The sequence below is a fragment of the Rhincodon typus genome, chromosome 20 (genome assembly GCF_021869965.1).
Source record: "Rhincodon typus isolate 14 chromosome 20, sRhiTyp1.1, whole genome shotgun sequence".
NCBI lineage: Eukaryota > Metazoa > Chordata > Chondrichthyes > Orectolobiformes > Rhincodontidae > Rhincodon > Rhincodon typus.
The window spans coordinates 29,471,766-29,498,663 of record NC_063351.1 but is presented as its reverse complement, the minus strand read 5'-3'; the positions used below and the strand labels follow the sequence as shown (position 1 = coordinate 29,498,663).

The 26,898-nt window shown below is 40.9% G+C and overlaps 1 protein-coding gene across 9 annotated transcripts in view; it reads right to left on the bottom strand.

Annotated features, from left to right (window-relative positions):
* Positions 1-26,898, bottom strand: part of LOC109910693 (fibroblast growth factor receptor 2) — a 178,754-nt gene that overhangs the window by 39,107 nt on the left and 112,749 nt on the right. For all 9 annotated transcript variants that reach the window (XM_048608824.1, XM_048608823.1, XM_048608820.1 and 6 more), the window contains 2 exons: positions 22,459-22,628; positions 15,936-16,059 (listed from right to left, as the gene is read on the bottom strand). In XM_048608824.1, coding sequence (XP_048464781.1) covers positions 15,936-16,059; positions 22,459-22,628 — 294 coding nt within the window. The remainder of the gene's footprint in view (positions 1-15,935; positions 16,060-22,458; positions 22,629-26,898) is intronic.

The window sequence follows — 26,898 nt, the reverse complement described above, 5'->3', positions numbered from 1 at the left end:
AACACTTACGCTCGGTTCGCAACAAACAACTGCACCTCCCAGTCGCGAACCATTTCAACTCCCCCTCCCATTCCTCAGACGACATGTCCATCCTGGGCCTCCTGCAGTGCCACAACGATGCCACCCGAAGGTTGCAGGAACAGCAACTCATATTCCGCTTGGGAACCCTGCAGCCCAATGGTATCAATGTGGATTTCACAAGTTTCAAAATCTCCCCTCCCCCTACCGCATCCCAAAACCAGTCCAGCTCGTCCCTGCCTCCCTAACCTGTTCTTCCTCCCACCTATCCCCTCCTCCCACCTCAAGCCGCACCTCCATCTCCTACCGACCAACCTCATCCCGCCCCCTTGACCTGTCCGTCCTCCCTGGACTGACCTATCCCCTTCCTAACTCCCTACCTACACTCACCTTTACTGGCTCCATCCCCGCCTCATCGACCTGTTTGTTTCCTCTCCACCTATCCTCTCCTCTATCCCTCTTCTATCCGCCTCCCACTCTCTCCCTATTTATTTCAAAACCCCCTTCCCCTCCCCCTTTCCTGATGAAGGGTCTCGGCCTGAAACGTCAGCCTCTCTGCTCCTATGATGCTGCTTGGCCTGCTGTGTTCATCCAGCCCTGCACCTTGTTGTCTTTACTTGAACCATTTTTGTAATTCTTTACTGTAACTTTTCTCGTGCCTTCACATCTTTCTAAAAGTGAGGCCAAGCCAGTATTTTATACATGTTTGATATGACAGTGTCAAAAACTTACCTTTCTTCAGTGGGGTTCCTTCTATGGTCATGAACCTTCCAAGGAGATGCCTTTTATAGCACCTCTAAAACCCACATAAGCACATGAAAACCGAGTATGGAAAGAAATTCAATTTTCCTATGGCACCAGGCCTGTGACAGGTGCATGTACTTTCACATCCAAGACCACACAAAAACATTTTGTGATTAGCAAGGCAGTGATGTCTTTCCAGCAAAAATATAAATTTTGTACTTTTGTAATTAAATTTTACATCAATTGGTACGCGAAAATCCAGTTCATTATAATACAAAAGATGACGGGCTAAAATTTCTTTGAGGGAAACTAAGCCAAGAAAGAAGTCTAGCAACAAGAACATACCAACTCAATGTCAAAGACCTATCTTGTGAAAAAAAAACGTGGACATAGTTACCCTGCCAAGAAATATGCCTCAAGTCATTTTAGCCATTTTGTCATTTCCTGGTATCAATACTGTAAGACAGCCTACAGCATGCCCAACAATCTACATTGGCATTGAAGTTGCCAATATCACATATAGAGCCACATTCCATTCCACCTGAAGGATTACTCAATTGATATGCATAGAAACATAGAAGATAGGAGCAGGAGGAGGCCATTCGGCCCTTCAAACCTGCTCCGCCATTCTTCACAATCATGGCCGATCGTCCAACTCAATAGCCTAATCCTGCTTTCTGCCCATAACCTTTGATCTCATTTGCTCCAGCTACTATATCTGGTCATCTCTTGAATACATTCAATGTTTTGGCATCAACTACTTCCTGTGGTAATGAATTCCACAGGCTCACCACTCTTTGGGTGAAGAAATGTCACCTCATCTCTGTCCTAAATGGTTTACCCAGAATCCTCATACTGTGACCCCTGGTTCTGGACACACCCACCATCGGGAACGTTCTCACTGCATCTACTCTGTCCAGTCCTGTTAGAATTTTATAGGTCTCTATGAGATCCCCCCTCATTTGTCTGAACTCCAGCTAAAACAATCCCAATCTCTCCTCATACATCATACCCACCATCCCCGGAATCAGCCTGGTAAACCTTTGCTGCACTCCCTCGAGAGTAAGAGCATCCTTCCTCAGAAAGGGAGACCAAAACTGCACCCAATATTCTAGGTGTGGCCTCACCAAGGGCCTGTATAACTGCAACAACACACCCCTGCCCCTGTACTCAAAACCTCTCACAATGAAGGTCAACATACCATTTGCCTTCTTTACCGCCTGCTGCACCTACATGCTTACCTTCAGTAACTGGTGCACAAGGTCACCCAGGTCCCGCTGCACACTCCCCTCTCCCAATTTACAGCCATTCAGGTAGTAATCTGCCTTCTGGTTTTTGCTTCCAAAGTGTATAACCTCACATTTATCCAAATTATACTGAATCTGCCATTGATTTGCCCACTTACCCAACCTGTCGAGATCATGCTGAAAGATCTCTGCATCCTCGTCACAGTTGATCGCACCCCCCCCCACCCAACTTGGTATCATCTGCAAACTTGGACATGTTACATTTTGTTCCCTCATCCAAATCACTAATATATATTGTGAATAGCTGGGGTCCCAGCACCAATCCCTGCGGCATCCTACTAGGTACTGCCTGCCAATTTGAAAAGACCCCATTAATTCCTACTCTCTGCCAACCAGTTTCCTATCCATCTCAATACACTTCCCCCAATCCCATGTGCTTTAATCTTGCACATTAATCTCTTATGTGCGAATTTGTCAAATGCTTTCTAAAAGTCCAAATATACTACATTGACTGGCTTCCCGTTATCAAGTCAACTAGTTACATCTTCCAAATTCCAACAGATTTGTCAAGCATGATTTCCCCTTCATAAATCCATGCCGACTCTGTCTGATCCTGCCTCTGCTTTCTAAACGTTCTGATATAAAATTTAGGGGCGGCACGGTGACTCAGTGGTTAGCACTGCTGCCTCACAGCGCCAGGAACCCGGGTTCAATTCCACCCTCGGGTGACTGTCTCTGTAGAGTTTGCACATTCTCCCCGTGTCTGCATGGGTTTCGTCCGGGTGCTCCGGTTTCTTCCCACGGTCCAAAGATGTGCGAGTTAGGTGGATTGGCCATGCTAAATTGTCCATAGTGTTCAGAGACGTGTAGATTAGGGTCTCGGTGGAACGCTCTGAGGGTCGGTGTGGACTTTTTGCACCGAAGGGCCTGTTCCCACACTGTAGGGATTCTAACAAAAACTAAGAGAAAATCCTTGACAACAGATTCGAGAACTTTCTCCACTACCAATGTTAGGCTCACCGGTCTACAATTCCTTGTTTTCTCTCTAACTTTTTTTTTGAACATTGGAGTGACGTTAGCCACCCTCCAATCTGCAGGGACTGTTCCAGAGTCTACAGAATCCTGGAAGATGACAACCAATGCATCCACTATCTCTAGAGCTACTTCCTTTAGTACTCTGGGACGTAGATTATCAGGCCCTTGGGATTTATTGGCCTTCACTCCCAAAAATTTTCCCAGTGCCATTTCTCTACTAATATTGATCTCCCTCAGCTCTTCCCTCTCACTAAATCTTGCCTCCTTTAACAATTCTGGTATCTGATTTGTGTCTTCTTTTGTGACGTAGAACCAAAGTCTGTATTCAGTTCCTCAGCCATTTCTTTGTCCCCTATTATACATTTCCCCCGTTTCTGTTTGCAGGATACCTACATTTGTCTTTACCAATCTCTTTCTCTTCATGTACATATAGAAACTCTTAGGATCAGTCTTTATGTTCCCTGCAAGCTTACTTTCGTACTCTATTTTTCCCTTCTTAATGAATCCCTTGATCCTTCTTTGCTGAATTCTACGCTGCTCCCAGTCCTCAGATTAATAATTTTCTTGGCCAATCAGTATCCAATCCAAGAAAGAAGCATACTATCTCTTATTTCCTTTGTAAGCCATGGATTGGCCCTCTTACCTATTTTGCTTTCGTGACAGACAGGAATAAACTGTTGTTGCAGTTCCACCATGCATTCCTTGAATGTTTGCCATTGCCTGGCCACTATCATCCCTTTAAGTAACTCTCCCCAATCTATCAAGGCCAACTCACGCCTCATATCCTCGTGGTTTCCTTTATTAAGATTCATCACCCTAGTCTCTGAATCAACAACCTCACTCTCCATCCTGATAAAAAAATTCTATCATGTTATGGTCACTCTTCCCCAAGGGGTCTCACACAGCTAGGTTGGCAATGATTTCCTTCTCATTACACAGCACCCAGATAAAGATGGCCTGCTCTCTAGTTGGTTCCTCCACATATTGGTCAAGAAAACCATCCCATAGACACTCCAGGAATACCTCCTCTACGGCTAATTTGATTCACCCAATCTATGTGCAGATTAAAATCACCCATGATCACCGATATTCTTTTAGCACATGCATCTCTAATTTCGTGTTTAATGCCATTCTTGACATCAGTTTGGGAGTCTAATATAACACCTAATGTTTTTTGCCCCTTGGTATTTCTCAACTCTACTCGCTTCATGATCCATGATAGTAACAATCAACCTCTGAACCAAGCCTGACAAGTGCTGTCCATTTTCACTGACTCCCATCATCAAATCCTCACTTGCGTTGGCCTTTAACTACCCATCCATTAACTCAAAGCCAAAACAATGCAGGTATCTGTGGAAGGGCAAAGAGGCTGCCTACAGCAGTTAGTTAGAAACCACGACCAACTGGATTCCACATCTCCGAAAAAAAACTACAACTGCTTTCCTTGACTTATCAAATTGGCAGAAATTTATTCTGAGGTTTCAGAAAGAATTTTTGTCTTCACTGGACCCAGAAAACGAATGGTTTCTGCAGGAAACAGGGAAAATGGCATCCCCCGTGGCAACAGCACTACTTGAATCCCCTGATAAAGGGCATCTTTAAAAATGGCAGCAAACAGCAGAGATCAACTTGCTGTACTCAAAAGTGTTGAAACTCTTGTGCCACCTGAGTGCAGCCAAGGAACAACAAAGCCAGGGGTCCAGGATCAATGCTCATGCTGTCACTTTGAACTCCTAATAAACACAAAGATACTGGCTAGTAGGGAAACTGAGTGGACCATAAGAACAGTTCTAATGCAACTTTGCAAGACCATCTCAGAGTAACAGACTTCTCAAACCCCTATTCACAACAGGGAAGTGGATAGTGTCCTGATAGCAACCCAGTCAGGCAAACAGCATGCGTTGATAGGATTTACCTGAAATACTGGAGGAACAATTGGATCAAAGAGAAGGAAGTGAATAACCAAGTTGTTTATCAACATTTACAGCAGAGGCACCATTCCAAACATCTGAAATGAATTAAAGGTGGTTGCCATTGCCAAACCATTCGATGATCCACAAAGCTGCCGCCCCATTGCTCTGTTTTCAAAAACATATGAAAGGTCCTGGAGCACCTCCTGCTAAACAGACCTAGTTCCACCCTGTAATGTCTCCTCTTCCAACAGACAGGTTTTTGCTCAGAACTTGATTCAGGCCAGTTTCCAGAAAGGGATGAAGGCAGGAACTACCTTTATTAACTCATCCTATGTGTTTGACACAGTGACTTGTAAAGGCCTGGTGCGAATCTCTTCAAAATCACCTGTTGAGTGAAACCGTACAACACAGCAATGTCGTAACGATGCCTCACACCACCGTTCTTCAACAACCAATGAATTCCTTCTCACAAAGTGTTGACTCTGCACATATGCTCTTGCTTTCCAAACTAAAGAGCATCAAGACATTGAGAAAATATTTACTAAAGATCTATGTCCTCAGAAAATGGAGACTTTGACCTACACTCCATGGGGCAGAAGATACAAAAGTTTGAAAACTGTACCAACAGATTCAAGAATAGCTTCTTTCCCGTTGTTATCAGACTTTTGAATGGATTTCTCATATTAAAGTTGATCATTCTCTTGTACCTTCTCTGTAGCTGTAACACTATATTCTGCGATAGTAGGAACTGCAGATGCTGGAGAATCTGAGATAATAAGGTGTAGAGCTAGATGAACACAGCAGGCCAAGCAGCATCAGAGGAGCAGGAAGGTTGACGTTTCGAGCCTAGACCCTTCTTCAGAAATGGGGGAGGGGAAGGAGGTTCTGAAATAAATAGGGAGAGAGGGGGAGGCGGATAGAAGGACAGGTTAGGGAGGCCGTCCTTCCTCCCACCTATCCCCTCCTCCCACCTCAAGCCCCACCCCCATCTCCTACCTATTAACCTCATCCCGCCCCCTTGACCTGTCCGTCCTCCCTGGACTGACTTATCTCCTCTCTAACTCCTCACCTTTACTGGCTCCATTACCGCCCCTTTGACCTGTCTGTCTCCTCTCCATCTACCTTCTCCTCTATCCAACTTCTATCCGCCTCCCCCTCTCTCCCTATTCATTTCAGAACCCCGTTCCCCTCCCCCATTTCTGAAGAAGGGTCTAGGCCTGAAACGTCAGCCTTCCTGCTCCTCTGATGCTGCTTGGCCTGCTGTGTTCATCCAGCTCTACACCTTGTTATCACACTTTATTCTGCATTCTGTTCTATTACCCTGATGTACTTACGTAAGGTATGATTTGCCTGGATAGCAGCAAAACAATACTTTTCACCGTATCTCAGTACGTGACAAAAACAAATCAAATTAAATAAACAAAAACAGGAGTTTCAGCCTTCCGTTTGAATAATTAAGGAAGAATTTTGCATCCAGTTTTGTAGCTGATCACTCACTTACAGTTCAACGTCAAAGTACCTTGACTTCACTCTTGACTGTATACTGACCTACCAGTAACACCTCCAGAACACTGAAGCCAAGGCCAAGATAAGAGTAAATCTCATATGGAAGCTGGGGGATACCACCTGGAGAATCAGTGATCAACATGTCACATACTGCTTCATTAGCCTCGGTCTGCCCAACAGGAGAGAACAGCTGCTCAAACTGGCTCAGGGTCTGCCATATAAAAGGTGCTAGATAGCTACCTTTGGGAAGTCATTAGGATCATTGGTGGGGTACGGAAACCAAGGCAGTCTGAGCGGCTTCATGTGTTAGCACATATTAAACCTTCCCTGATCTCCACAGGAAAAACATCTTCCTTAACAGATCACTGGCTGACAATTAACAAAGCACTACCATTGCCAGAGAACCTAAAACAAAACTCCATGCACTTGTTTGAAATCTTGTCATCCGTACTGGAACACACCACACCCTGCAATCTGGCTGACAGTCCCACCTCTTAATGGCTCACCTCTTAGGTGACTGAAAACACAGCCAGGTGCTACCCAAGTGATGAAATTCCAGTTTTCAACCCTCCACAGAACAAATGGGCAATGCTTCATCGCTGGAGGATGGGCCAGGAGAGATGTGGCCACTAACTTCACAACTGGAACATGAAAAACATTCAAATTGTTCCTGGATCATCTGAGTCAGACTGTATCCACATGATGAACTACTGCCTTAAAGTATCTATTCCTGGTGACATCAAAACCATTCACATTGTGTTAGCTGAAACCGTTACATCAGCCTCAACTAGAACTACTTCCCTGGCCATATAAACAAAACTATACAGATTTAATATTAGAGTTTAAAAGAGAATTAGAGAAGTATATGAAGTATAAAAAACAGCTAAGTAGAAAATAAACTATATAAAAAGGGAAAGAGTTGGAGAGTGGAGTTTTCTGCACTGTTATTCAAAAGATTCAGTGAGCCAAGTGGCTCCTTTCAAAGAAGTACAATTCCACAATTTTATGAATTACGCTACATTTTGGAATTATTAACAATGTTAAGTATGTTGGTATTAATTTCATTTTAACATGTGAAAAATATTTACTATTTCAAATATTTAATCTACATGTAGATTTTCTAGTTGTAACATTTTATTAGATGTTTTTGGAAGAAAAGCTTTAAAATGTTAAATTAATTTTGATATGTTGAATCAACCATTACTTTTAATTCTGATTTGAGAGAACAGCAGAATGCGAGACAATATTATATACTGACGGTCAAGATCTCAACATAACATTGCAGTTAGTATTTCAGTGTTAGCAAAGGAACATTGATATAAATGGTTGATCCCTTTAAATTTCCCAGATTTTGGGTTAAACGTGACATAACAGGCAGTAAAGACCAGAGCTCACATGCTGTTCAAGTTAGATTTTGCCTATTTTTGGCAGGCTTGCTCATCCCTGCTATTCCAGTTATACAAGAATCAGTGCCTCTCTAATTCAGCCTCTTGAACGCCTGATTTTAAATTGTTCCATCATTGCTGGCTGTGCCTTGAGCTGCCAAGATCACATGGTTTGTAATTCCCCCTCAAAGCTTCTTCACTTTTCTCAAAATGCTCCTTTAAACCTCCCTTTGAGCGAGCTTTTTGTCTTCTACCTCTTCTCTCTTATCGTGGCTCAGGGTTACATTTTGCTTTGTAATGCCCCTGTGAAGCATTTTGGATCACACTGCTGTAGTTAAAGGAGCTTTTTAAATATGAGTCATTATTTTGCAAGGCACAATAGTGGTCTAATACAATCAATTATTATATCAATTAAATGAGCACATCTCAATGGCTCATTTCTGAGCAAGTGGAACACAATAAGGTTAGTGGCTCAATCCATACTGCATAGGAGGAAGTGTAAGGGGATGTCGATGTTTAAAAGAATGATGAATACCACATTTGAGATTCAGGTTAGCTCGCAGATCATTTTGAGACACTATAAAGGTCAAGCTAACCTGACTAATATTACATTCAGACATCATTAGAGAGTCTGGAAAGTCTGTGGTCACACTAACCTGTACATGACTAATACTCGTGGTCATTTAAGCCATAAATAAAAATACCATTCTGCATCTTAACCACCACTCGTGGTTCCAGTTGTATAAATGTAACTGGTTGAACAACATTCAATAAATTAATTTACTTCTGCAATTTAACTTTATAAACGTATGACATCTTAAATTTTTCTGGAGTTTTTTTTGTTTATAAATTTAATCAAACAATTTTAGGGCAGGATACCCACAACTTAAGTCAGTTCAGTCTATCTTTCCAGCACATGAGACTAATTAAGTGATGAATTAAAATGGAGTCATTACTAAGTTTATTCTTCTGCCATGTATTGTTCAAAAAAGATACTACCTCATTATTGGAAGAGTTTAACTGTCCTTTTGTTTTAAATATTCAAGAACAAAACCCTTACTTTGTTCCATTTTGTATTAAAACCACAGCAGTAATTTACTGCAAATAAAAACTCAATGTCAGCAGAATGGCAATTTAACTTGGTCCTTTAAAATAGAGGTAGAAACGATTTCCTCTGCATCTGTTCAAAGTGCATACTAGATAAGCTATGCATACTTCTTGCAACGGAGAAGTACACTGCAAAGCAACAAACATTCCAGAGAATTAAGACAAGCTGAATGCAAATAATCAATGCGACTTCAGGGTAAATTCAACTAAGGCAGACGGCAAAGTTTACTGCCAAATGCTCATGTTGTTTTGAAGCCTTTGGCTTTACAAAGAGGAAGATGAGGTTGCATTTGTAATTTACATCGAAAAGCAGTGAGGCTAGAATTAATGAGCTGAATTTTCAGCAAAATATGTCAACTCCCCAGCCTGCATCTTCAAATTACTATCCAGATATTAGAGCAAGACCTTGTCAGGCAGGATTAAAATTGGAGAGCTCTCTGTATAATAACTTGCATGATTGCTGCTTTTTGCTATGCAAAATCATCTAGAGCCAGGTGTAAATCACGTACCACCAGTTGTCAATTGATTTAATAAAGACTCTTTATTCATCTCCCAACCAACTGCTTAAGAGCCAGTTGTAGCATAGATTCCTTTGGGCTTTGGACCTAGTTTCTTCTTGTTTTAGGACTCATGTTCTCAGGTAAAAACATCAAACTAGGGCTCATTACTGTCAGGGCATAGTCAACAAGCATATATTGGCTCGTCAAACTTGCATGCCGGGACCACTCAGCAATGCGCCATTTAGAAATGTCCAGACACTAGCGATGCATAAATACAGGTATACATGTACAATTGCCTAGGGAATGTACCTCTGCCTCCTCTCCCAGTTCCCAATTTTTACTACCATAACTGGAATGAGAATGATTAATGTGAAAACAAATCCCATCTGTAATAAGTACAAATCACGCTGATGCATTTTCAGTGAAAAAGGTGAAACAGCAACCTAGAACAGCAAACTCAATTGAAAGGCAAAACTTTGTCTTATGAGATTAACTACATAATAGGATGAAGTAAAACATAGCTGACCCAACTATGGTTTTACAGAAAAATCTATGCAACATGTACTATCTTGACTACTTATGTACATCAGCCTTTAATTAGAAAGGCCTTTGTGAATATGAACTCATTTCATGTTGTGGCAGAGGCACATTATATTTTAGAAATACCCAATAAATGCGACAATTTAACATTTGTTTTACCTCAAAGTTAGAAAAATATACCACATCTATTTAAAGAATGGATTAAAAGTTCTGCAGGTTTCAGCATTAAATTATAAATAGAGTTTTGAAGCGTAACACCACCAGGTTTGATGCTACTTCGCAAGGCAAAGGATATGGTCTGATTTCATGGTCCGGTGGGTAGGATGACAAATTATTTTCTTTCTTACCAAATTTTTTCAATCTACCATCATATATATTGCACAAGACTAAAGTTCCTGTTGATCAACAGCTAAATCGTTTACTTTCCCAGAGGTGAAGCAGACTGAAAACCCGTAAATGAGGTAACTGACAGCAGTCCTCCAAGTGCCCACGTTAATAACCTACAAACACTATGGAAAACAAGGGCAGAAATACAAATCACTTGTTGTCTCCATTGCACTAGAATGCCAGTGTGTACTGAGAACTGTATCACAACCTCAGGAATTAGGATAATGATTTTTATTGAGCAATTCTTTTTCATCAAACACAAGTGCTGTAGAATCTCATCCAATTGGTTATAAAAGTAATTTAAAACTACATTTGGCATGTCAGAGGATAACTGCAATTACAATAGGTCTACCAAAATAGAATAGCTAAATTTCTGCTCCAGCCTGTTCATTCAGCCAGCCTTACTTTACATTGTGTATTGCAAGTATGCAATAAGTGATGGCTTGAAGCTTCAAATGGATTGAGAAAGGAATTGTTATTAATATCTTTAAAATGCAGTCAAGTAATTATTAAATCAAGTGCTGTGTTACATAGATAAAATTTACAGCACAAGGCTGCATCCAGGGAACATAAATGTTAAAAAGACAGAAACAGAGAATAGGAACCATAGACTTAAAGCATAGAGGAGTAGAGCTATGTGGAAATATCAGTGATCAACTTTATCAGTAAAAACAGAGTATGGCTTATAGAGGGATGCAAGACATATAAATTTTTAAACAGTAGAGATTAAAACCAAAGAATGTAAATGAAATACACAAATACATGCTCAGAATATTTTTACTTAAAGAGTGATAGAAGTTTGGAATAATCTTCAAAACCATGATGTTGAAAATGCGACCAAATATGGTAATAGAAACATTAGGTGTTACAGGGATGGGTTTTGATCGTGGACTGGTTTATTAACACATTTAAACTTTCCTATATCCTCTCCACCTGTCTTCTCCTTTATCCATCTTCTATCTACCTCCACCTCTCTCCCTATTTATTTCAGAATCCCCTTCCCCTCCCCCATTTCTGAAGAAGGGTCTAGACCCGAAATGTCAGCTTTCCTGCTCCTCTGATGCTGCTTGGCCTGCAGTGTTCATCCAGCTCTACACCTTGTTATCTCAGATTCTCCAACGTCGGCAGTTCCTACTATCTCTAAACTTTCCTATATTTACATTTACCTCCATTTTGAAAAGTGGCTCAACAGCTTTCGTTGTGGAGAATTGGATGAAATCACTGATTTGCATTGGCACAACCGAAGCCAGTTGGTCTGCACCAGAGACATTTAGATACCAGCCTCCAATCAACTATAAAATTATCTGGGGCTCAGTCTTTTCAGATGGCGGTTTCCTTCCCTGCCAGCAGCTCCACTTCTACTGTGACCAGACACAGGAATTCCACCCTCACCTGCACAAAAATGCTGCCTCAGAGCTGCTGGCCAATCGGACTGGCTGGAACCTGTGGTCCCAGCACTGCCACCTAGAAGGCAGGCCACTTGTGGTACTACTAGTAGTGCCTGAGCCCACGGCAACAGTTGGTACAGGGCCTCACAACAGGGACAGGGCAGGAGGGGAAAAAGGAAATGGCAACTGTGATGGCAAGGCCTGCAAAGTGAGCATTATTGGACAGATTTTGGGTCAAGGCGTGGAAGAGTTGGGCCAATCAGCAATTCAGGCACCTCCAGACCTTTTGCACACAAACTGAGTTATGTAGGGGGCTTCCCCATGCCTCCTTATCCCAGAGCTGTTCTTACCAAGTCTCAAGAAAGTACCACATAAGGGGACCAATGGTCGAAGATTGGTGGCTCACTCTAGGCCTCATGCACCCCTGCCCCTAAAACAAAGGACGTGTTATAGGGTAGACATAGAAACTGATTAAGAGTGCGCTCTGGAAATTTCTCATTGGTGCATTAGTACCGAAATATAATTGAACATTGTAGCTTCTAAAAGAGATGTAAACAAGTAGGTTAGAACTCCCGTTAACACAACCTGTCTCTAAGGTCCATTTACTCCTACAACTACATCACTTCCAAACAAAAGTTATGAAACATGCATCCAAACTCAATAAAGTATTAATAACTTAATTAGGATCATATTATTTGTTCAGGATCACATTATTTCTTCATTTCATCAGTTGAGCCTTTGAGGTTTGCTTTGGAATCTACTTGTAACCAACAGCTGAGATCACCAATTTTGAATAAGTATTTGGTCTCTACATTATCAGGAGAAACCTATTTTAACATTCTTTATACTGTGCCTGGAATTTTTCTTATTTTCCATATAAAACAGTCCATCAAACGTAAATCTCCACCAAAATGAAATGATGAATTGAAATGTTTACTGGTGATTAGTAAAAATGAAAAAAAAACTTTTAGCTAGCAGTTCAAAAGTGACTTATGTATGAAGAATCTTTGTTCATTGAATATTACATCATTGAATCAAGGTTTGGTCAGTACTTGATTTGCTGCCAAAGGCAACTTCAAATTTGGAACTTTAATCATTATGCCAACAGTTTACATTAATCAAAAATGGCAATGCAGCCAAAACAGCTTCAGGAGAGGGAGTGAACTGAGATCAAACATCTTTGACTAGATATCAGAATTATGAGAACTGCAATACTTTTCTCTGCTATACTTTCCATTTAATTTTTTTCTGGATTTGTTCTGCAACTTCTCAGTCAGTTCTCTGTCTGTTTCCAATGTGCATATCTCTCCCTAGCCATTATCAACTTCACAATGAAACTCTGATGGTTAACCTGCACTAAATCTGCAAACCCCCTCATCTCAGCATTCCTCACTGCAACAACATCCCACCAACCATGCATGCCTGTCACAGTAACATGGTTCTCTCTTCAGATGGACAGTGCTTTAGAAGCCTGAAAAACTGCCAAGAATTCACCCAAGTCAAACTGTTGGGAATGATGGCGAACTTGTTATCTGGTTGGGGGTTCAAATCATTTTCCAATTAAACTGTTGGATAGACTTGTTCATCAATTTTGAGCAACTGGCAACTTGGTTTGAATCAACAGCATGACCCTACCAACTTAGTCACCCAAGAGCCTTCACTGTATGGGAAAGTTGGCTGAACCACTGAGTTAGTTGTCAATTCTGGTTAATTGTTCCACTTATCTGAATTGTCATACAAATATAGGGCTCTTAGTTAAATATTTACGTTGTACGTTTGGTGATATGTCACATTAAACTTCTAGATGTCTTTCAAGTGAATTTAACACAAATATATGTTGGACTACAACTCCTGACAGTTACAAGGATCCAAGTATCAAATGCATACAAAAAGAGAACAAAATAAATCAAAAGTTCACTTGAATGCCAATAATGATTTTGCACATAGTTTGTTTTGCATGACAGTTGAATGATGGGTGTGCACTAGTTCAGGATTCCAGACAGTAGTATTCAACTGGCAAACGCTCAATAGTCAATCAGGCAGAAGCAAAACTGGACAGATTCAAACTAATATCTCCAAGCTACTCTGTTAGCCGTGTTAAGTCTGAAAACCTCCACAAACTGCTTTTGCAAATCTAAGTAATTCATATTTGATAGAATACGTTTAAGCAGTTACAATCTTCTCAACACATTTCCTGCAAACAAAAATACTGCATGTAACATATCACTAACTCACTTCCGTTACTTGAAAAGAACAGACAAAAAAGCATAAAAGGAACTAGGAGATGAATTAGATAAATGCTAGATAAGATAGCTAACTGAGGATGTATAATATATAATTTACAGTACTTTTGGACAGACAAATCCGGAATAACCGTCCACAAATAAAACTTTACTGACCTCTGCAATCTAGTTATAACTCGTCTCCACGCACATTTCCCAAAAAAAAAATCATAACCTCTCAGTATATATACATATGTGTTTATGCATATGAAATCTAAAGTTCTTTGCAATGAAACCCTTATCATGATAAAGCACTTAATCGTATAGCTTTCATGTTGCTGTACTCTTGAACAATCTAACCAAAGTAGAGCTGTATCAAACCCTGCCATTGAAAATGACTTATTTTAGCTCAGAATCATTCTATTTATGGTTTCTCTACCACTGATGAATACACATTGTGAAGTCATTATTTGGCAGGCCACAACTGTTTACATATCTCACAAAAGTATCTTATAACAGCAATTGTTCAACCTATAAATTATGTTTTGGGAATAAAGAAAAAGGTTATTGTTTGGGTGATTTGTGCAAAGCAACGATAAATCTTTCTTGTGAGAATTTTTAGCATTAGGTAACTGCCCATGTACTTCACTACCTTTTCTGTTGAATGATGCGTTTCTTTCTCCCTTCTAAATGGACCATAGACTACATGGGAAAAAAATACAGCTAAAAGCATGGGAACTACTGAAAATCCTTTTATTATGTAGGATGCGTTAATTAGTTAAGATTGTTCTTTAAGTTGAAGTTTATTGTGCTTCTCTCAATTTTCAGCAATTACAAAATTCTCAGAAGGAATTTTCAGTATCCAGGCTTTATTTGGACTTTATAAGATGTCTATGGTGCAGCAACAAAAATAAATAGTACAGTGATTTTGTTTTAAAATAGGTTAACTGTATCTCTTGGGAATAGGAACAGTGATTGGCTTCATTAATCTCTGGTGTATATCATCACTTAGAAATTTAAGGTGTTCCTTGAACTGTGATGGATAAACTGTCAATTTATAGCAATTTGTCCTTAACATAGCCTCAACACGTCTGTGTAACACTCTATCGTATGACTGCCTGACAGTGCCATGGACCTGTGTTTGATTCCAGCCTCGGGCGACTGTCTGTATGGAGTTTGCACATTCTCTCCGTGTCTGCCTGGGTTTTCACCAGGTGCTCCGGTTTCATCCCGCAGTCCAAAGATGTGCAGGTTAGATGGATTGGCCATGGTAAATTACCCCGAGTGTCTAATGTGGAAAAGGTGGAGTTATGGGGATAGGTGGGGGTCTGGGTGGGATGGTTTTTGGAGGATTGGTGCACTCGATGGGCCGAATGGTCTCTTTCTGCATGTATGGATCCTATGATTCTATGACTGAAAACGCTTAGCTCAGGGTTTTTTTGCCCCCTTGTTGATGAAAGAAAACATAGCTGTAATGGCACTTGTTAGTCAGTCAGGCCTTCAGAGTTTCTTGTAAAGAAAGCTTGCACATAAAATAAATCTCAAATTTTCTACAAATTAGAACAACATAAGATTTAATTATTGTGCAGCAAACAAAAACTAAAATCGCTGGAGAAACTCAGTGGGTCTGGCAGGATCTAAGGAGAGAAACCAGAATTAACATTGAGTCTAATGACCCTTCTTCAGAACCAAGTCATTGTGCTGACTGCACATGTTACAATCAAAATGCGCTTCATATTGTATTAGGCTCGAGTAATCAAAAGCAGCAGAGCACAGTAATATTCCATCGTAGAACCCTGTACTGAATAATTCATTCATATGCTATTTCTCACTGACAGTACATTATTTCATATTGTTCTTATTGATAAAATATCACTAGGTGCCACAGATTCTTACGCGCAAAATCATTTTCTTCCAAGTCTTGTGTTTAAATGTCAACTTACCGACTACATCTAAGTGATAGGTGTGATTTATGGACCCATAGATATTTTCTATCACACATGTATAGTTCCCTTTATCAGATGGAACAGCACTTTCCATAATAAGGCTCCAATGCTGAGGCCGAATCTGCCAGAAACAGAATGAGTTTTGTTTCAGAAAGACATAATTATGCAAAATTTTAATCCAACAAAAAATCTAAATTTTATTCAGACTTTATCCCAGCCAGCACTGTTCAAAATTTAAGGATATCTCTGCAGGAGTTCCCTCAGGTTAGTGTCCCAGACCCAACAATCCTCAGTTGCTTCATGAATGACCTTATCTCCATCATAAAATCAAAAATGGGGATGTTCTCCGATGATTGCACAATTTTCAGTGCCATTCATGACTCCTCAGATACTGAAGCAGTCCATGCCCAAATGCAGCAAGACCTGGACAATATCTAGGCTTGGGCTAACAAGTGGCAAGGAACCTTCGCACTACACAAGCGTCAGGCGATGGCCAGCTTCAAAAAGGGAGAATCGAGGCACTGTCCTTTGAAATTCAATGATATCACCATCACTGAATCGCCGACTATCGACATCCTTGGGTGGGGGAGGGGGGTACAATTGACTGAAGGCTGAATTGGATTAGTCATATAGGTACTGTGGCTACAAGGTTAAGTCACATACCACCTCACCAACCTCTGCATCCAGTGTACCATCCTCTGGCACCTGCAATCCCACCCCACCACCAAAGAGATATTTCCCTCCCCACCCCTATCTGCCTTTCGTTGGGACCACTCACTCCACAACTCCCTCATCCACTCCATAGTCCCCACCAAGCCCACCGCAACTGACACTTTTCCCTGCAACCACAAGAGGTGTTACACCTGCCCCTACACCTCCCTTTTCACCTCCATCCAAGGCCCAAGACAAACTTTCCAAATCCGACAGCGGTTCACCTGTACATCCTCCAACCTGGTCTACTGCATCCGTTGCCCCCGTTGTGGCCTCCTCAACATTGGTGAGACCAAGCACAGAATCGGTGACCAATTCGTGGAGCATCTGCACTCTGTACACTATAATCAACAATACCTTCCAGTTCCAGCCATTTTAACTCCCCCTCCCACTCCCTGGGTGACATGTCCATCCTGGACCTTCTCCAGTGCCACAATGATACCACATGCAAACTGGAGGAACAACACCTCATATTCCGCCTCGGGAGCCTACAGCCCGATGGCCTAAACATAGAATTCACCAGTTTCAAAATCTCCCCACCCCCGGCCTCATCCCATGTCCAACTCTCCCTCTCATCTCCACCTCTTTGAATTGACATAACATGTCAATCTTCTTTCCCATTTATCCATCCCACCTTTCCCACTGACCAAACCTCACTGCTCCATACCTGCATCCACCTATCACCATCCCACCGACCCTCACCCCCCCCCCCCCCCCCCCCTCCCTCATTTATTTCCCAGCTCCCTTCCCCCTCCCTAGTCCTGATGAAGGGTCCTGACCTGAAATGTCGACTTTCCTGCTCTTCCAATGCTGCCTGATCTGCTGTGTTCTTCCAGCTCCACATAGTACTGATAAGGTCAGAGCGTAGGAGTCTTGCAGTGAGTAATTCACCTCCTGACTCCCTAAAGCCTGTCTACTAGCTACAAGACTCAAATCAGGAGTGTGATGGAATACTCCCCACTTGCCTGGATCAGTGCAGTTCTAGCAACACTCAAGAAACTTGATACCACCTGGGCAAAGCAGAGCACTTGATTGTTTGTGGATGTGCTGCCATTCAGTCCCTCAACCATCAACACTCAGTAGCAGCAGTATCTACAAGACATGTTGCAGAAATTCACCAAAACTTTTTAGACAGTACCTTCCAAACCAACAGCCACGACAATCTAGAAGGTCAAGGGCAGCAGATACATGGGAACTCCACCACCTACAAGTTCCCTTTGAAGCTATTGACCACCCAGATTTGGAAATACATCATCATTCCTTCACTGTCAATGGGTCAAAATCCTGGAACTTCTTCCCTAATGGCATTGTGGATGCACATAGATCAAATGGACTGCAGTTGTTCAAGAAGGCAGCTCACCACCACCTTCTGAAAGGTAACCAGTGGTTGGCAATAAATGCTTGCCCAGACAGCGATGCCCACATCAGTAAAAGAATGAAAGAAAAAATGTTGCAATACAATGAAATTTAAGTTGTCTGAGGTGTACTTTTATCTCAACCTACGCGTCATCTTGGCCTTGTGCAATACTGTTAGAAGTACTGGATGCACAGATATCGCTAGAACAAATGTTCCCCAAGAACGAATCATTCTCAGTCCAATCAACTCCAACAGAAGACAATACTTTCGATCAGTGTAGCCATCATGTGGTGACACCACTGTGCTTCAGTCTCTCACTAACTCGTATATTTGGCATGTATAACATATAACCTTAGCAATAGTTAACAATTCTGGCTGGTTAAAATAATCACACTCATCTTATTCCTTTTTTTGACTGGAATACACATAGAAATGAGCATAGAAATTAATAGAATTGTTCTTTTATCTTAAGAAGTGCTCCTAGGAACAGACGGAATCCAACGCCTCTACACAAACCAGGTATATGCCATGTTTGTATGATTCAATGTTCATCATTTATATTGTTCTCACACCAGTGTGTCTAAACATGCCTAACGGTCAATATGGAAAGTGTTATGTAAAACCTGTATTCTGGGGGTGGGGGGAGGTGTTGCATATGTTAACTCTTTTGATAAATACTTCAAATATTTTCGCATGCACAAGTTCAAGAGCTGGAATTGAGTGGCATATAGTGGCAGAGCATATTGTGTTTCAGTAGAAAGTAATAGAGCAGCGTAACTATTCATCAGTAGAACATCCCTTTGTAGAGCACAGCATCAAGTTTTTTAAATTCATTTATGGGAAATGGGTGTCGCTGGCTAGGCGCCCAGCCCTAATTAACAAATGGGCAGTTAAGAGTCAACCACATTGCCGTGGGCCTGGAATCACAAAGGCCAGACCAGGTAAGGATGGCAGTTTCCTTCCATAAAGGACATTCGTGATCAAGATGGGGTTTTCTGACAATCAATGGATTCATGGTCATCATTAGACTCTCAATTCCAGATGTTTTTTGGAATTCAAATTCCACCATCTGTCATAGTGGGATTCGAACCTGGGTCCCCAGAACGTCACCCGGGTTTTTGGATTAATAGTCTGGCGTTAATACCATTAGGGCTTTGAGGATAGGCAGATTATGGCAGTTTGGGTAGGAGAGCGAGCAGATGCACTTTCTGTAAAGTAGCCCATTGGAAAGCTACAGTTATGGCTTGACAGCATCCTACGAAAGGGCTTCCTCTCCACAATGATGGCCTGTCAGCAGTGACTAAAATACAATCTGAATGATTTCAAAGTCTTCAGAAGTGCATCCATCTTAAAAGGTACACTCGTGGTCTCCCACCTATAGGTGACAGCACCCACTCATCCTTGGAGCCTTGAATACCTCCAGTGGTCCTCCTGGTTGTGGAGTCCACTTTCTTTACTTGAACAGGATGCATGAAAGCAGTTTCTGGTGTGGTTTCTTCCAGTGTCCCAATCCATTATTCAGTCCAATAACTGCACTGGGACATAGGAACTAAAATTCAGTTTTTATTGAGTGTAATCAAAGGGGAGGGAGGCAAGTGGGGCACAAATAAAATTAGTACAATATGGCACAAAATATGCCATTTTGCTCATTTCAGATGTTGTGTCAGCCTCAGTGGAAGAAATTGAAATCAAACAATTGTTCTGAACTCTATATCAGACAAACTACAAGACCACATGGTAACAAAATCAACTGCACATTTTTTATGTACCTTTTCACATTTTATTCAGGAACTTTATGGTAAAAGCATCAGTGGGAGGACAGAAGGCTGAACTTGTGTTTTTCACACAATGTCTCATTCATAGTGTGAGGTCCACTCTGTCAGCTTCTCATTATGTGAAAACAATTTTCAAAGTGTTGAAAGATAGGGACCAAGCTGCCACAGCTACACTGCGATATCCCCAGAAATGAAAGGTGCCTTTTCATCTTGAATGAATCACTACGTGTGAGTTTTAGATACCAAATTCCAATTTAGATTCAAGTCCATGGGGACTTTGAGAACCAAACACTCTTTTCACACAGTTTGTACAAGAAATACTTCACACCACCGTTCCCTTCTAATAAAACAGACTAAGTTTAGCTCATACAGGCCAGACTAAACATCTTCTGTGATTGTCTCATGTATAGTATTTTGACACTTAGTGCCCTCCTTTTCTGATTTATGACTGACTTGACAATGACTGTTGAGTGACTGGCTCCATCGTGCACACAGAACACTTGGCACACACTATGCTCTGTACTCCGACAATAAAACAGAATGTTTTAAAATGCAAATAAGCTCCATTTGTTTTCATAAATAAAGTTACTTGTTTTGCAGTGTTTACGTTGGTCACATGTAAAAATCTCAACTGCAGGATAGCTTCCAGGAATCCATCGTAATCCAAACAGTTCTGGCACAGGTACAAAACTGGCAGAGATTATAATTGCTAATGCTAACGTGTCTTTTTCATTCAGATAGTATAATCTGGGCACTTCACTGAAAAGCGCCAGTCGTGTCATAACTACAGTCAACACTGCACTATATAACTCAACCAGCAGTGACTCTTCATTCTGTACACTGCACCCCTATTAACAGAAGACCTTTGTAAAGTATTGCGTATGACTCATGATTGAAGATTAGTATACTTTTGAAACTTGGGAGAATTCTCAACTTTGGCAGGACCAAAAATAGGGCAGTAGCAGACTGGTTGCCACTTACAATGCTCTGCCTGAGTTTTTCTTCCACTTAAGCCAATGAGAAATTCGGCAGTGTGTATAGAAGCAGCTGACCTTTTAGTGAGTGCTTTCTGCCTTTCCTGAAAATGATCCAACTATATCGCAGACAAAATTTTAGAGGTCTGGCAAGATTAGCTCCGTATTACAGGACAGGCCCTGCAGGGTGTGACATGCAATGATCATATCTGTACTGCTGTGTTCATCCAGCCCTGCACCTTGTTGTCTTATATTACAACCCAGTTCAGTTATGGGAGACTCATATTTGGTTTCAGGATCTTGACATTTGAGAAGGTCAAAAATAAAAATCAAACCAGAATCACAGAATCCCTACAGTGCAGATAAGAGGCCATTCGGCCCATCAAGTCTGCACTGACTGTTCAGAGAGCATCCCACCCAGACCCACCCTATCCCCGTAACCCCATATTTACTATTGCTGAATCACCTGGCCTGTACATCCCTAGATACTATGGGGCGATTTAGCACAGCCAATCCACCTAACCTGCACATCTTTGGTCTGTGGGAGAAAACTGGAGCGCCCAGAGGAAACCCATACAGACACGGGGAGAGTGTGTGAACTCCACACAGTCACCTAATGTTGGAATTGAACCAATCTCCCTGGCGCTGTGAGGCAGCAGTGCTAGCTACTGTGTCACCACTTCGCTCCCAAGCTTATTGGGAGTGATGTTCAACTTCACCCTAAAATGGTCACAAGATCTGAAAAACAGCTCGATAATCGGTATACTCTTCATGGCTTCATTTAACTGCCACAAAAGGCCTGATATGGACCTGGCTTTAACTTATGGTAACAGTCAGTACACACATTTTCATTTGCTTAGGCTATCTTTCAGGTGATAAATGGGTGGCCAGCTACTGTGGCTCTAATTACTCCCAATGCACCCTTATACATAAACCTCAATCCGTCCCTGCTGTCTGCATCTCATCACACTCCATCATGCCTGCCCTATCACTCTTGTGCTCGTTATTCTACATTTGCTCTTGTTTCTAGACACTGGCCCTCATCCTCAATATTAACATTTTCATCTTTTATTTTGATCCCCATCAATTTTTTTTGTCTCGGGGACTTGTGCGCTGTCTTTCCTTTCACATCACTGGCCTCTGTGCCTTCAGCCACCTAGGACTCTCACATTCTGAAACATCCCTTCCAAAACTCTCAGCCTCTTCCCCCTCCTATTGTCCTTTAAAACTCTACCCTGAAACTAAGCAACTTAACCAGACTTTTGGTCACCCCTTCTAATTCCTCCTTCTTGACTAAGCATTCATTTCCATTACACACAGCAAGGTAACTCGGGATATTTTATCCACAGTAAAAGACACTTTATAACTGCAGATTGTTGTCTACTTTAATTAAATGGCAAACAAGTATAAGTGTAAACCTGCACTGTCCCATTGTTATATTTGGCAGAAACAATCAGTGCACTGAATCCAGCCAAGTCACAAACACCACAAACCTCCACTAGCATTCTATATTACCAGTCAGCAAATGATAAGTAATATGCTGCTGTAGTAACTTCCAAGATTTTGTATTGCCCACAGAACTGTATTAGATGCTAGATTACAGAGATTCTTCAGCAAGTAATGTAGGGCTGGTTATTCAATTTTCAATTTGCTCTATATTTATGCAGGTTGCATTATCATTTATTGGAGAAAAATACCCTTACCTTATATGAACCCATTCGATATTCTGGTTTGAACTCTCGGCCATTTTTTAACCATCGCATAGTTGGCTTTGGGTTTCCTGCTGCTGGACAGCGGAACTTTACAGTGTTGGCTGCTGGAACTGCATGCAACTGCTTTTCCATCTTATTAGGTTGTGTCCAGTATGGGGGACCTATTTCAAACAAACATCAAATGGATATTAAATACTACTTTAAACCATATTTTTTGCAGCTAAAAACACACCATTAAAGTCTAGCAGGTTGGAAGTGAGGGTAGGTGCTTGGCAGGAATGCAAGGAGAGATACTTAAGCAGGGCCAAAACAAACGACGTCGGTAGAGGCCACAAGCTCAGAAGTACGAATGAGAAAGCTAGGTTCAAGAATCAGGTTTCATGTAAATTTTATTAGCAAGAAACAGATACCAAACAGTGTTCTGCTGCAGTTCTATTATTTGGCCACTACACAGAGCTGGCCAACCAGTAAATTTGGAGGGAGAATGAACTGAAGAGATGTGTGGGCCTGGGCCAGGACCAGCACAAATAATCATATCTCTGCAAAATGTCTTGATTTAGAAAACAAAATATTGGAGGTTAGGCTGCTTAATGCTGAGAAACACAGACTAGTGTGTACATTGCATTTTTTTGCCCATTTATATATAGGCCATTGAATTGTCTGTTTTGGATAGGAGCACTGAAAACGGAATCAGGTGAGCAAGCTCTCTGCCAGGTCGTCCAGCTTTCCACCAAGGCAGAAGCAGTTAGAAGTTAAAAATAATCAACCAGCCCAGTGCACACTCCAAAGGTGATCAGAATTCAACCGGACGTGACTTTAATAAACTTTGGGTATTACAAAGTTTATTGATAACACACTCACAAAACTAAAATAGTGAGTTTCCCAAAGTTAATCAAGTAAAAACATCACAGTGCTTCTACACCTTGCAATTTTGCAACAAGGCCGATATATTAATGAAAATTAATTTACTGATTAGACTGAAGCAAAGCTAGGAAAGTACTTTTCCTTCTTCCAGGAAAGGAAGTAGCGGCACATTAGATGTTTCAAGTGTGTTTATCCTTTTCATCTGTAGGACTAGAGGATGTAATAAAAAACCTTGGGTTTTACTAGGAAGAGAAGCAAACCTCAAGGTACAAAACGGCATTAAAATGTTCCTTTGGAAACAAACTATTTTCCATTGATGTGCACATTTCAAGCAGTTTGAAATGAGATTCTACCGATGTGCCAAGACTGCACATGCTCCAGAGTAATGAAGAATGCATTCAAAATACAGACCTGGAAACAGAATGCAAAGTCAATACCTCCAACACAGAAATGAATAAACTCCTAACTCTAGAAGCCTTAAACATATAGATGTCTTGTGTAAAAGTAATGCAAATCATATTTTACTTTTACACACTTTACCTTTTGAACTTGCTGCAAATTTTCTTGGCTTTTAAAGAATCTCTTAATTATAATTCATGTTGCACAGCTTATTAATTAATTTTTTACTCAAGAATTTCAGCGAAACTCTCCATTGCTGAACCCAGACAAAAAAAACTCCGTTTACTTTCAGGATTTGCAGAACTAAGAAAATTCAGGAAAAATACTCAAATATGTCTTCAGATTTATAAATATAATTTGCTTGTACATTTGTTTTATGTGAAATCTCACTTTTAACTTCAACCTGAACTTCCTGAAATAAATCAAACTAATGTGGAATTAAAAAAAATATAATTGGCTTAAACTTGACCCTGATCCATTTCCTTTTTGGGCCTCTTCCTCACTCACTTGCAATGATGGTTTCCACTTTACGGTATTTGCACCATTAACAATGAATCCAGACTACAGCACCATTATAAATAGCCAAAAACTTCAACCTTTTCTGATGTAAAGGCTCCCTTATTAAGGAGGAACTCAGCAAAAAGCCTCAAAGGACATCAGTAATGCAGAGTACTGTTAGTTACTCCCCTCGAAGACGACTTGAACACTAACCACTCCTTAATATTCTGGTAATTGTTTGCAGTACAGAAAAGTTGACAGGCAATTTAAACAAAAAGTTCAGCCACCTTGTTTCAATGATAGCTATTTGGCAAAATGGCACCTTTCGAATGATCTTTTCATATGTTAAGAGCCCAGATGGTGAACCCCTCACTGTAGAAAATTACACGAATGACTGCACTTCAGAAACTCGCTAATGTACAGATCATAATATTTAGTTTAATATCAAATTGTTTGACCGTTTTAGGCCTTAAGATCAGAGATATAGGAGCAGAATTAGGCTATTTGGCCCATTGAGTCTGCTCTACCATTCAATCATGGCTGACGTGTTTCTCAACCCCACTCTCCGGCCTTCTCCCCATGACCCTTGATCGCCTTGTTAATTTTGACGTCCTAACTTCAGCATAGCTCAACAGAATTTCCGGACCATTACTATCCTTAATTTAGTTTTACATCTTGTAAGTGATTCATAGAGGCTTCCTCACACAAGCTAAAGTCAGATCGCTCAAGACTAAGGGCTGCCTTAACCTTACGAAGTGGTGCTGACTCACATTATATTAAATATATCATATATTAAATATGGTAGCCATACAATTTATTTATTCTACCATGTTCTCAGAAACAGATTTACCATTTGAATTCTTTGTTCATATTGCTTTATCCAACTAAATGCATCAAATTTTTAAAACTGATCAGTAACTCATCTAAAATTCATTCCATCTTAGTGTTTTCTTTCTTTTAAAGTTTCCTCCTTGTGATATTTTACCATATCAAAACTCTGGTGCGGCCGCACTTGGAGCATTGCGTACAGTTCTGGTCACCGCATTATAGGAAGGATGTGGAAGCATTGGAAAGGGTGCAGAGGAGATTTACTAGGATGTTGCCTGGTATGGAGGGAAGGTCTTATGAGGAAAGGCTGAGGGACTTGATGCTGTTTTCGTTAGAGAGAAGAAGGTTAAGAGGTGACTTAATAGAGACGTATAAGATGATCAGAGGATTAGATAGCGTGGACAGCGGGAGCCTTTTTCCTCAGATGGTGGTGGCTAGCACGAGGGGACATAGCTTTAAATTGAGGGGTGATAGATATAGGACAGATGTCAGAGGTAGGTTCTTTACTCAGAGAGTAGTAAGGGCGTAGAATGCCCTGCTTGCAAAAGTTGTAGACTCGCCAACTTTTAAGGGCATTTAAATGGTCACTGGATAAACATTTGGATGATAATGGAATAGTTTAGGTTAGATGGGCTTCAGATTGGTTTCACAGGTCGGCGCAACATCGAGGGCCGAAGGGCCTGTACTGCGCTGTAATGTTCTATGTTCTATATCTACTGATAATTACTGAAGAGCTTACTAAATAATGGTGTGGAAACTAAATTATGAAAATCAGGCATAAATTTGTTTAAGAAAAAGAGACAAAAACATCAAGTTAATTTTTATTCCTTTAATCTAACCTTTGACTTGGTGCTTTCCCCACCTAGCTTCCTGTGCAATTGTAGGTGGTAGGCCAGAAACATATGACTGTTAATACTGTTGACACAATGACCAGAACCACATAAGTTGTGAAACCACAAAATGCAGAATTTGACTCTCGAATTTATCCTCTGCTCGTCATAATAGTGGGGTGGCACGACTGGTGCGGGGTTGAGAAAACAGCAGGTAAGAAGACCTTGCCCCCATCTCAAGCCCCTCTAGTTCTAACCAAAATTTTCCCGAGTTGGAAAGAACCCACGCTATCCTGTAGAGTGGTGCATTTATTCATAAGCAGACCAATACCAAGTGTCCACCTTAAAAAAAAATCAAAGAACCATGTTTCTTTTTAATAACCAAACAATCATTTACAGTATAGATGCACAACAATTGCTATGGCTAAATAGCCTATCTCAACAGTTCAGAGAAAAAGATTTATTTCAAGATTGAACTAAAGCATACATATAATCAAAGTTACTGGAACTCTCCCATATATGGAAATGGGAGTTAACTGGCAAGTGTACACAACATATAGTTTAAGAATCCAGCAAGGCTCCAATTTTCTCTCACTAAATTAAAGGTAGTTGATCTTCCCAGACCATGCTGAAACACCCAATTAATACTCTAAAGTCATAGTCCACCAATATGAAACCTGAACGCTATATCAGATAATCATTTCTAAGAAAGAACTGCCAGGCCACTAAAAATCATCAGGACACAATTACACTGAAACATTGAGTACTAATTATCCTCCCCAACAATGTCGGCAATAAACATCTACGTGAATGCTGACAAGTAGTTCTATAGTTACCTGACATATACTTAACTGAACTTGAAAATCTGTGCAATGCAACTTATGATTAAACATGCCACTGCCCATATCTTCCAATGGTCATTTGAAATCACGTAGGCATCGCTTTCCATTCTTTGTGCACATTAAATGCTGAATGCCAACTGTCTTTTTGCTCGTGACTTTCGTACCAATGA